This window comes from Malus sylvestris, chromosome 3 (assembly GCF_916048215.2).
Source record: "Malus sylvestris chromosome 3, drMalSylv7.2, whole genome shotgun sequence".
Lineage (NCBI taxonomy): Eukaryota > Viridiplantae > Streptophyta > Magnoliopsida > Rosales > Rosaceae > Malus > Malus sylvestris.
In genome coordinates, this window is record NC_062262.1 from 36,550,000 (window position 1) to 36,562,765 (window position 12,766).

The 12,766-nt window shown below is 36.6% G+C and overlaps 1 protein-coding gene across 1 annotated transcript; it reads left to right on the plus strand.

Annotated features, from left to right (window-relative positions):
* The first annotated feature begins 9,449 nt into the window (after positions 1-9,449).
* Positions 9,450-12,392, plus strand: LOC126615136 (uncharacterized). Its single transcript, XM_050282889.1, has 3 exons — positions 9,450-9,782; positions 9,899-10,332; positions 10,831-12,392. Exons 1-3 carry the CDS (start codon positions 9,663-9,665, stop codon positions 12,119-12,121), a joined length of 1,845 nt encoding a protein of 614 aa, XP_050138846.1. The 5' UTR covers positions 9,450-9,662; the 3' UTR covers positions 12,122-12,392.
* The last annotated feature ends 374 nt before the right edge of the window (positions 12,393-12,766 follow it).

Consider the following 12,766-nt stretch of genomic DNA (forward strand, 5'->3'; position numbering starts at 1 on the left):
CTTAAAATTTAAAATTTGTAGTTGTTTATATTGATGAGATTTTAAATAAAACCTGTGATTTCTGGAATGGAAATATTAAAAAAATAAATTATACTCCCTATCCCATATAAGAAAATTCAAAATCAATAAAAAAAATCATGTTTTGCCATAAAATGTATGTACATATATATAACATATTCTATACATATATACATAACAAATCTATATATTTATGAATATGTACATTTATGATTTAAAAAGCTGAAAATTATAAGAATTGGTACACTTAAGATTAAAAAAAATGTTGTACTAAAAAAAGATTAAAAATTTAAAAATCTTTTATATAAAATTAATGAGTAAAAAATTATTGTAATTTTAATTTTTTGTATTTTGGAAATGTTTTAAATTAAAAATTAAATAAAAGATTAATGAATGTGTGTGTATATCAAAACCCTAAATCAATTACCGTTTTTTTTAAAGTTATTTACTAACATATAAATTCGCTAATACATTAAGACATCGATTAAAACCTAAAAACCAATAAGTCGCAGTGAAAAAACATTAGCATCTAGGGACCAAATACTAATTTTTCAAAAAAAAAAAAAAAAAAAACATATTAGCTGACAAATTCTGTAATACAAATAAAGTTCACATACAATAATAGAGTTTATATATATATAAGATAGTGTCCCAATAAATTTAGTCGGTTCAAAATTCAAATAAATATGTCACTTAGTAGTACGGTCTAGTAGTATTCTTTTTCACTTGTAAGTGAGAGATTTTAAGTTCGATTCTCGCTAAAAGCGAATTTGAATCACATTGTTGCTAGCCCATTATGAGGTTTAGCCTGCTCTTCTACTTTCTTAGTGTAAATAATATCGTTTGTTCAAATAAACATATTGTATTTAAAATAGAAATAAAAATGGAATTGGGTGGCAGTATTAGTTAGCAACTTTTGAGCAAAGCAACAAGCAAGAGTCGCACCACACCACCGCCACCACCACTGAGAGTGTGTCTGTCTGAGCATCCCCAACCCAACCCAACACAACACCAATTAGGCTGGCGTTGTTGGCCATTTTTCACTCATCAATCTAACAAACCAAGAAAACTGGTTAACGTCGTCATAAAGCTGCACGTCTTTGCACATGGGAGTGGGACGGACGGACACCTTTTCCCACGTGAAATTTGATCCATAAGACACGTGCGTCCCTCTCTGCTGCAGCTGCACAGGCTTATATATTTAGCTTACAGAAAGCCGAAAGCCTTTCATTGGATGAATTAAACCCACTAAATTAATCTCATAGTTAATTAATCATCACCACTATAAATGATAATTGCCGTCAAATTGAGCAAAGTGCATAGTGCAAGAACCTTATCGATATCTATGCCTATGCGGATGAACCATGTGTGTTTTTTCATAGGAGAATATTTAGGAGCTCACGTCACATATTGCCCCTTTGGACACAAACATGTCTTTAAGAATGGGATCGAGCGTTTCCAATTAATTAACAAGAGAGTTTTAATCAAGTTTCTTTGTTTAAGGATTTAATCCCTATATTATTTAAATTTTCAATACTTAAAAATTGGAAAGAGAGATCGATCCCCCACTTTTCTCCTTGCATGACGATGGTAGCTGTTGCAGCCTCTCTCTCTCTCTCTCTCTCTCTCTCTCTCTCTCTCTCTCTCTCTCTCTCTCTCTCTCTCTAAACAAGGACCTATCTTGATCTTGTTGTAAACACTGATAGCCACCGTGGCAATTTATATTACTGTTTCAATATATATATAATAATTAATAGCTAGGTCGGGAAATTCATTTTTTGGAAAGCAGCATGATCTTTTATAGTCAAATTTAGAGATCGTTTAGTCATCCATTCATATCAAATCAATTGATGTATTTTTATAGCAAGTAGCATTCTCATTATGAACTGTTTATTGTTTAATGCATATGAATGACTAAACGATCTTCAAATCAAATGGTTTTAAACTATTCAATTTCTCAATCTTCATTTAAATATTATCCATACAAAAAATTATTCAAATCGGTAATCATTTAATCATCCAAATATATCAAATAGATTAGTAGATCGTCATAACTATGCTACTTGATACCTTCAAATGAAGATTAAGAGACTGGACAGTTATGATTATGAAATTTCTACATTAAAGATACGTTATTTGCAAACGGAAGAATAAACGTATCCTCAAGGGAGAACGCAAGTATTATCCCATAATTAATAACTAACTAGGGTAGGAATTCATTTTCTAGAAAGAACCATAATGGAGTTCTTATATTTATAGTCGAATATCGAATAAGTTCCTCACATTTACCTTTTTTTTCCTGTTTTCTTTACTGAGGGGAATGTTTTGAAGCTGTCGGATAACAAACGTCTGATATATATATATATATATATATATATGTGTGTGTGTGTATGTGTGTGTATGTAGGCAGATCGTTGAAATACATTATGAAGTGAGCATGTATAAAATGAATGTCAAGGGCGTGTGTCCCTAGATATGATCATATATATAATCCCTAACAAACTTACGTACTTAGCTCTACATATATATGACTTCATGCATGTTACTACCAAGGAACAATCGCTTGTATGTCAAGATGACAATGTTTTAAACTTATCATGCAATGTCATGAAGAATGATTAAATAGTAAATTGTAGCAATTGTCTTTTAACTTCAATTAAATTGGAGCAATGGTCTCTCAACTAAAAATCCATTACCATTAGTCCCTCAACTCATCATAATGTGTAGTTATGATCTTTTTTGACAACTTCGTCAAAATTTTATCAAAATGAGTTATGTTGGAAGGCCCATTGCTACAATTGGAGTCCCTCAACTCATCAAAACGTGTAGCTATGGTCATTTTCATCAACTTCGTCAGAATTTTGTCAAAATGAGTTATGTTGGAAGAACCATTGTTACAATTGGGTTAAAGTTGAGGGACTATTTCTTCATTTGAATTAAAGTTAGGGGTCAAATGGTAATAGATTTTTAGTTAAGGGATCATAGATGCACGTTTTAATGAGTTGAGAAACCAATGGTAATGAATTTTTAGTTGAGGGACCATTGCTCCAATTGAGTTAAAGTTAATGGACCATTACTATAATTTACTCAAGATTAAAACATATAATAACGGGTAGTAAATTTAAAGGGTAAATTACATAGTAGCCCCTCAGGTTTGAGGTCTATTGCAATCTTATACAACATCTTTAAAACATTTCACTTTCATACCTCAAGTACTATTTTATTTCAATTTCATACAACCGTTAGATTTTCCATCCATGGATCTGTTAAATGCTGACGTGTCTGCCACATATATGACACGTGGCTGCCAAATGTCTGCCACGTGGCAAATAAAATAATTTTTTAATTTAAAATATATATATATATATATATCTGCCACTTTTTTTTTTCTCTCTTTCTTCTTCTTCTCTTTCTTCTTCTTCTTTTTCTCTTTCTCTTTCTTCTTTTTGTGGGTTCGGACCCCTTTTTTTTCTTTTTTTCCTTCTTCTTCTTCTTCCTCCTCCTCCTCCTCTTTCTTCTTCTCTTCTTCTTCTTCCTCCTTCTTCTTCTGGGTTCCGTCCCTTTTTTTTTTTTTTTTTCTCTCTTTCTTCTTCTTCTGGGTTCGGACCCTTTTTTTTTTTTTTTCTTCTTCTTCTCCCTCCTCCTCCTCTTTCTTCTTCTCTTCTTCTTCTTCCTCCTTCTTCTTCTGGGTTCGGTCCCTTTTTTTTTTCTTTTTTCTTCTTCTTCTTCTTCTTCTTCCTCATCCTCCTCCTCTTTCTTCTTCTCTTCTTCTTCTTCTTCTTCCTCCTCCTCCTCCTCTTTCTTCTTCTTCCTCCTTCTTATGGGTTCGGACCCCTTTCTTTTTTTTTTTCTTTTTTTTCTTCTTCTTCTTTCTCCTCCCTCCTCTTTCTTCTTCCTCCTTCTTCTGGGTTCGGTCCCTTTCTTCTTTTTTTTTCTTTTTTTTTTCTTCTTCTTCTTCTTCTTCTTCTTCTTCCTCATCCTCCTCCTCTTTCTTCTTCTCTTCTTCTTCTTCCTCCTTTTTCTGGGTTCGGTCCCTTTTTTTTTTTTTTTTTCTTCTTCTTCTTCTTCCTCCTCCTCCTCCTCTTTCTTCTTCTTCCTCCTTCTTCTGGGTTCGGTCCCTTTTTTTTTTTTCTTCTTCCAATTTCAGGTTTAAAAAAAAAAATTTTAAATTTATTTTATTTGCCACATGGCAGACATTTGGCATCCACGTGTCATATATGTGGCAGCCACGTCAGCATTTAACAGATTCATGGATGGAAAATCTAACGGTTGTATGAAATTGAAATAAAATAGTACTTGAGGTATGAAAGTGAAATGTTTTAAAGATGTTGTATAAGATTGCAATAAACCTCAAACCTGAGGGGCTACTATGTAATTTACCCAAATTTAAAATATCGCCACTTTAATGTCTTGTTACATGTAAATCACTCTTCGACCAAAATATACAATCAAACCAGACATATGAACATATATATGTCCCACAACATACATTGGGAGATAAGTCCAAAATATATAAGGTCTAATAAAATAACACCAATTATGGTCTATAACTCTACTAAAGAAGAGAATTTTTGCCTTTTTTTTAATCTACGCTACATAAACATGCATGTTCTTCATTTCGAGCAGGGAAATGGAAGAAAACAAGGGTTTCCAGGACCCGACCTGGCCATCCTGCCTTACCCTAACGTAAAGATGATGAGATCCTTTCTTCCTGAGTCGACACGTCATATGTTTGAACAGAACACAAACGGGGTACACGCCCTATATATGTTTTTTCCCCTTTTCTTTTGTTTTGTTGTTGTGCGTCCTTTAAGTTTCTACTACTTTCATACAAAAAACAAGCATACATATATAATATAATATATATACACACAAACACACACTTCAGAGTTGAGAGCATTACAAAACCTGTATCCTATAAAATTGAACTGCCTCCCTACCTCCCTCCCTCCCTCCTAGCTAGATTTCTCTCTTCTGTTTCCTCCCAAGAGTCCAGCTGCTGAGAGACAGATGGGAGAAAGAGACAAAGAGATAATAATAGAATCCAAATCTGTTATATATATATATATATGTATGTATGTATGTATGTATGTATGTATTCCTGCAACACCAGAAAAAGAAAATGATCGATCTGAAATTCACTACCATATTACAATACCAAATATATATAGATTAGAGACAAGACACGTAGGTAGCTAGCTCAAAGCAGAATGACACACGTGCAATAACTCGATCGATCCATCATGTATGTATTGATGGCTTGTACCAAAAAAATGGGCTTCTTCATCAAGTTATAAGGAAGGTTGGGTCCCAAGGTTTTCAAGCTGGAATTCTAATTTCTAAATTCTTAGCTGTACAACTCCGAGTTGCAGCCATCTCATTTCTCATATCTCTGTGTGGATATCGGAAGAAACCAAACCCCTTGGCCCTTGCCTTAACTTGTAGACCCGCATGAGTCCAAATGGTCCCCAAGCTATGGGAGCAAGAGCAACAAACTTAGCCTCCATTATTGTCTAGTATGTCCCCATCCCATAATAATCTCATTCCAACAAGAATTTAGTATTTTCATCAATCATCCTCCATTCTTAATGTTAATTACATCATCGACAACTATATTTTCAATGGGAACCATTGTATTGACCTTGCATTTGTTTTAAGCCACAATATTGAAACAAAGCTTCAAAAACCTACACAATAATGAATACAAAGCTTCAAAAACTTCATTGTATTTTAGGGCTCGTTTCATAACCATTTTGTTTTTTGCTTTTTATTTTCATTTTGTCTTCATTCATTTTTTTATTTATTTTCACCATTCGCACTACTCTTCTTTATCCTTCCTTCCTCCCATATACTTTTTTTTGTATCTCAAACACAACATCTAAAAACTAAAAACAAAAAAAAAAATATTTATCAAACCTGAACCTTATTTTTTTGAAAAATGCAAATTAAGGGAAGGCATAAAATTCTCATATATAATAACCAATGAGGTGAACAATTAATGGCCTTGTAAGCAAATAATGGTGTAGTTATACCACGCCCATCTCTTATGAGTTGGAAGACTTCAAATTTCGTGTCTTCATGTCTTCACGTAGGAGGAGTCCATTAATTAGTTAGGTATAATTATTGTAGTTGTTTCTCATGAATTTAATTAAAAATATATGTCGAATTTTAATTCATTTGGTTCATATAATTGTGTGTGAGTTACAAAAATGTGAGTATGATTAAGGTTTGAGTAATCCTAGGTAGACTAATTTGCAAACTAAATGATGCGTCACTAATACGAAATAAACACGTTAATCAACACTTAAAGTAATAATTCATTCAACAATTTTGTTGATGCACAAACGTCCACACTGATATTGTATTTCTGAGGAAGAGAGAGCTCTGAATATAAGAGTGAGAGCTTTGAGAGGATGAGAGGGCTTGAGGTTTATGAGGGTGAGGAGGCCCTTTTATAGAATAAAGACTCCTCACTTATTACATATTTGCCCCTCCATTTATTACATAATTACATTTGAGTCCCCTGAGTATTTATACGAGATCTAAATACGGAGGCCCTAAGTATGGTATAAACAAATTCCATGTTATTTAGTTTACAAAAACATGAGGTAACTGAGAGTTCATAAAAAGTCTCACTTTGAGAATGTCTTCTTAGCATTTTTCTTGACATAATCAAGAGAGATCTATTCTTTTTAATAGATAATATTATCTACACTGAGAAGGTGGGGAAGTGGACGAAGCCTCACAATAGACTAGCGATAATAGGGTTCAAATTTGCCTTTGGTGGACCTAAAACTTTTTATTTGCAAGAATAGAGAAATATCGTAATACTAAGTAACAATTAAGAAAGATCTATTTATTTATGAAAAAAATGAAAGGATGCATTAATTCGTTTATGAATTTGAGTATATTAATTTATTGCATGCGGGGAACTGGGAGGAATTATTCTAAGCTTCATAACATATTTACGTAAATAAATATAAGCTGCTGCCACTGCTATCTGTTTATGAACTTGGGTTGGGGATCATATGCGATATTAAAAGGGATGTGTTATCCACACATCTTTTTTTACTTCTCTCACATCCCTTGTTAATTTCTGTTATTGATATTTTTTAATTCATTTGAATCAACGGTCGAAAATTAAAAATGTGTGAAAGAAATAAAAAAGATGTGTGGATATTATACTCCTATTAAAATGATTGATCATACAATAGACAGCATAATAACCAAACACACACAACCCTCAACCCCAATCCTAATAATGTATTGAGAATGGAAAAAAAGGAAGGGAGGGCATCGCCATCGTGGTGGTGGCAGCAAGGCAAGCATTGTCCAAGAGTCTGGCTGATATGGACACTTGGAGTGGTCCTTGAAACGCGGGACCCGACACGTGGACATATGCTTAGAAGATCACGAGGTGACGTGGCTAAGAGAATGGCAGGAATGAATGAATGAGTTTCTGTGAGGTGGGGTTTGGGGTTTGGTGGGGGCACGGCGCTCTCCACTACTCCATACTCAGGAAAGGGAAATGGAAAGGGGAAGAAGGGGAAATTAAGTTAGGGGACTGTTATTAGCATTTCAAAAAAATTATTTTACATTGTAAATTTTTTTTATTAGGAAAGAAACATATACTTATGAGGAGTGTAGAATGAGATTTTTAGAATGCCAATAAAACTTCTCTAAGTTAATTATATAAGAGGAAGAGACAAAGCCCATGCTGATGCTGGCAAGTGGCAGTCTATCCACCCATCCATCCATCCATATTTCATGTGCTAATAATCAAAGAAATATGAAATGCGGGTGAAAAATTATAAAAGCGAAGCAAAGCAAAAGGGAAAGCATGATTCCTGTGCCTTACAATGCAAGGGTCACTTTTTCTACTTTCTCCCCGGTCCTATAAATTAAAATTACCTTGCTCGCTTGCCTATCATCCCAATCGATCCAATTTTACTAATCCCCCTTTCTCATTTTCTGTATTCTCTATAAAATTCTTTACATTTTACTGTTAGAATCGTCATATCATCAGACTCACTATCTCTCTCCCATTCCTCAAAATTTAGAGACAAACTTATCTTATCCTTAATCATTCCATTCGAACAATTCAAAGAACATATTCTCTAAAAAAAGTTGCTTTTTGTACAAGCTTTTCTTTTAGTTTATGAAACTGAGTCCTACTCTCCTAAGGTCCTTAAGATTTGTGAAGACCAAATGCCTATTAACCACAAAGTTATATTAGTTTAGATCTAAAGGCTTAAAATATTTGACGACTTGATAAACAAAAACAAGAAAATGAGTTTCTTAATAGTCCATGAATTTTACGTTGGTTTTGTTTATTAAATTATTAAATATTTTAAACTTTTAAATCTAAATAAATATAATCTTGTGGTTAATATATATTTGGTCCTCACAGATCCTTAAAATAAAGACATTGAATGAAGCTTGTTTTTATATCGCTAAGAAGCATCTTATACTGGCCCAAAAAATTTAAAAAAGAAAATATCAAAGCATCTTCACATGTCACACTATACCACACCTAGAAATTACTTTGTTTGTTTGTTTTTTTTTTAATTTTTTTTATCGTGTAAGTTTAAATTAATAGATAAACTACACTTATTACTTAACCACCCTCTTATCAATGAATCAAATACTTAACATGTCGATCTTTAGGCGTCCTCAATTTGTTCATTCATCATTACTTTTAATAATCCATATTACCAGCCATAATAGGACAATTAATGGTCATTAATATATAACCCACAAAGCAGCGTTAAATTATATGAACGACTGCAACAAAAGATGATAAACCCTTTCTTAAAAACATCATAATTCCATTTTAACATCCACCAATCAAAACATTCATGGCAAAATGTCAAGTAAATCGAATATATCATTACAACAAGGCCGGACCTTGTCTCGAGTATTTACCGAGTTTGAGTTTTGGGGGCACAAATTTGGTGGCGCCTTATCTTTTGCGCCCACAAGGTTGAAGTGTTGAAACCAAGAACCCGTGATAGATCACCGGGTATATCCAGTCAGAACCATGCGGTGACCGGGTGCACCCACCGTAATTGGTCATATCATAGGGTCGTAGGGTCGAGAGACTTGAGAGAGAATCTAACCACAGTGTGCAGCGAGACGGATTTTTCAATGTGATCAGTCACGTGTTATTATATAAATAATGTGGTATATATGTTAAAAAATTAATAATTTAAAAAATAAATTTTTTTATATCTTTTATTAAAATACGTCTTGTACTACTTATATTTCTGTCACAATTAAAAGATGATGCTGCCGGCAATTAACTTCAGGGATCAAACCCTTTTTCTCTCTCTTTTATTTGATTTTATTTCTATTATTAAGAGTCAAAGCTGGCAATTTCTTTTATTAATAGTAATTATTATTATAAAAAAGAGGGCTTTGTCCTCCACCACCTTCTTCCCCTTATAATTACTCTCCAAATTTTTGAGCAGATTTTAAATCATCCTCCTCCTCCTCCCTCTCTCTCCTTCTCTAATCTTCATTTTCTTTTTCTTTTTTTTGCTTCCATATATAAATACATATTTGTCCTTCCTTCCCTTCCCTTCCCTTGTTTGGAAGGGAATATTGCAGAGAGAAAAGAGAAGGGAAGAGAGGAGAGGGGGTTGATGGTGAATGGTGAAGTCTCTTACAAGAGATTAACAGCAACAATGACTGCTACCAATTCATCTTCCTGTCTCTCTTCCACTTCCAATGAGAAGAAGCACTGGTGGCTCAGCACCCGAAAGGTATTGCTTTTCATCTTATTTCTTTCTTAGCCGATTCATTCTTTACTCAATAATTATACATATACATTTGTACAGAAATCAATTACAAAATGTTAGTTTAAACCTTGATGGCACAGATTGTGGAAAAGTATATGAAAGACGCCAAAAGCCTGATTGCGACCCACGAATACAGCGAGGTAGCATCGGCGGTGGGCCTTCTGGACGCGGCTCTCGCCGTCTCCCCTCGCCTGGAGGAAGCCCTCGAACTCAAAGCCAGGTCTCTCCTCTATCTCCGCCGCTTCAAGGAGGTAGCCGATATGCTCCAGGACTACATTCCCAGCCTCATAATGGCAACCGACGACTCTTTCTCCTCCTCATCCTCTGGTGGCTCTGAAAATTCGTCTCAGCCGCTTTCCCGTGAGCGAGTCAAGCTTCTCTCCTCCAATAGCGGCAACTCGTCCTCCAGCTCGCCGGATCGGGATCCTTCCTTCAAGTGCTTCTCTGTCTCGGACTTGAAGAAGAAGGTCATGGCAGGCCTCTGTAAAAACGGCGACAAGGAAGGGCATTGGAGGTAAATTCAAACCCTCGGATTGATTGCTGCTGTGTTGTGTTGTGTTCCATTGGTTAATGCGCGTTGGATTTCTAAAATTGTTTTTCTTCTGTGTCATGCTTTTTATGACTTTACTGGTATTATTTATTTTCAGATCAGCCTTGTTGTTGTGCCTTATACGTTTCACTAGTAAATGCACCTGCCAACTTTTGTAAATCAAGTCCTCGATTTTTGGCCCCCAATATCAAAAGAGAGAGCGAATTGGGGCGAGAAGGATGAATTCCAGTTGTGTTCCAGAAAATTTGACTTCCATATTTGCAGAGCCAGCTAACCAATTTTAAAAATAAATGAAAAATATAACCCAATTGGCGTTCGCATTTCGACATGTGTGCCCCACAGTTTTATAAACTTTAATGTTTTGTTAGGGTACCATTTCTTGTTTTAAATTTGATGTTATTATTGAAAATAAAAAACAATTGCTAATTGCTAATTGAGTTAATTTACCACTTGATGACGCAGGTATTTGGTTCTGGGCCAGGCGTGTTACCACCTCGGCCTAATGGAGGACGCCATGGCTCTCCTCCAGACCGGGAAACGCCTCGCCACCGCCGCATTCCGCCGCGAGAGCATATGCTGGTCCGACGACAGTTTCTCTCTTTCCAGCTTCAACCTCTCTAACGACACAGTCTCTTCCGCCAACTCACCCGCCACGCCTCCTAGGATGTTATCCGAGTCCGAAACCGTTACCCATCTCCTTAGCCACGTTAAGCTCCATCTCCGCCGCCGAACCGCCGCAATCGCTGCCCTCGACGCAGGCCTTTACTCAGAGGCCATCCGCCACTTCTCCAAAATCGTGGACGGCCGGCGTGGAGCCCCACAGGGATTCCTGGCAGAGTGCTACATGCAGCGCGCCTCCGCTTTCCGGGCGGCGGGACGGATCGCTGAGGCGATCGCGGACTGCAATCGGACTCTGGCTCTTGAGCCGAGTTGTATACAAGCATTGGACAGGAGAGCCTCACTTCTGGAGACCATCAGGTGTTTGCCGGATTGCTTACATGACCTGGAGCACTTGAAGCTTCTGTACAATTCCATCTTGAGGGATCGGAAGCTGCCGGGGCCGGCGTGGAAGCGGCACAACGTGAGATACAGGGAGATTCCGGGGAAGCTGTGTTTGCTGACGACCAAGATACAGCAATTGAAGCAGAGGGTGGCTTCAGGGGAAACAGGGAACGTGGATTACTATGCTTTGATCGGGTTGCGACGAGGGTGTTCGAGGTCTGAGTTGGAGAGAGCGCATTTGCTGCTCTGTTTACGACACAAGCCCGATAAGGCCACCATTTTCATTGATCGGTGTGAGCTGGCGGATGATCGGGATGTGGATTCAATTAGGGATAAAGCGAAGATGTCGGCTCTGTTGCTTTACAGATTGCTGCAAAAGGGTTATTCAAACGTGATGGCAACCATCGCGGAGGAGGAGGCAGCGGAGAAACAGAGGAAGAAGGCTGCAGCTGCATTACAGGCAGCTCAAGGTCAGGCTGCTCATGCCGCAGTAATTCAAGTGCAAGTGTCCCAAACCCAAGCCCAAGAATCTCGAGTGGAATCCTCCTCTTGTTCTTTCAATTCTAGCAATAGGAATGGTGGTAATCATAACAAGAATAATATGCACTCGTCGTCAGCGGAAGCGAAAGCAGCGGCAGCAGCGTCGTTCCAAGGGGTGTTTTGCAGAGACATTGCGGTGGTGGGGAGTTTGCTGTCGCAGGTTGGGTTTAACCGCCCAATTCAAGTCAAGTATGAGGCGTTGAGTTGCTGATTGGAAAATTGCAAGTATATTACCGGCGGGAAGAATCTTGCTTCAGTTTCATTTCTGTCTGTACAAAAAAGCCGGGAAATTTTTGTCACCATTTTTTCCATTATCCTTATCTACCACTACTAGTAGCTACTACGGTGTTGGACTAGTTCATGTACAAATTTTCTACTTTTTCATTTTTCGCTTTAGCTTAAAATTGGATGCCTTTTCCTTCTTTTTTAGTTTCCTTTTGAAATTAAATATATAAATTTCATATTCGCATTTGTTGTTTAAATTTTGTGGATGCATCCACAAATGTAATCGTATTGAAATATTGAATGGGAATAGGGTTGGGGTAGGGTAGGGTTTCGAATACGATTCATAAAAGTTGGGGGGCCATGTCCTTTCAGTTTTGCTACTTCTCACCCAAACAATGCTTTGGTTCGCTTGAGCGCGCGCCTCATTATCCACTCCCTCACTCGCTCACTTGTTGTAACCCACTCTATGCTTGTTATGATCGAAACTGTTTTATTTTCTTGAGCATACACTTGGCTAATAACATATAGGCAGGCGTAGGCCTGATTTTTGGTCGGATCTAATTGGAAATACATGTTTTAATCGCAATCCAAAAAGTTTCAGAATGCATATCATTTTCAATTTTGGAATTTC

Excerpts from the sequence above, each read along its gene's own strand:
- LOC126615136 (XM_050282889.1), top strand. The coding sequence starts at position 9,663 with ATGGTGAATGGTGAAGTCTCTTACAAGAGATTAACAGCAACAATGACT. Across the intron at positions 9,783-9,898 it reads GGTGGCTCAGCACCCGAAAG|ATTGTGGAAAAGTATATGAA; the intron begins GTATTGCTTTTC and ends TTGATGGCACAG. Across the intron at positions 10,333-10,830 it reads GACAAGGAAGGGCATTGGAG|GTATTTGGTTCTGGGCCAGG; the intron begins GTAAATTCAAAC and ends TTGATGACGCAG.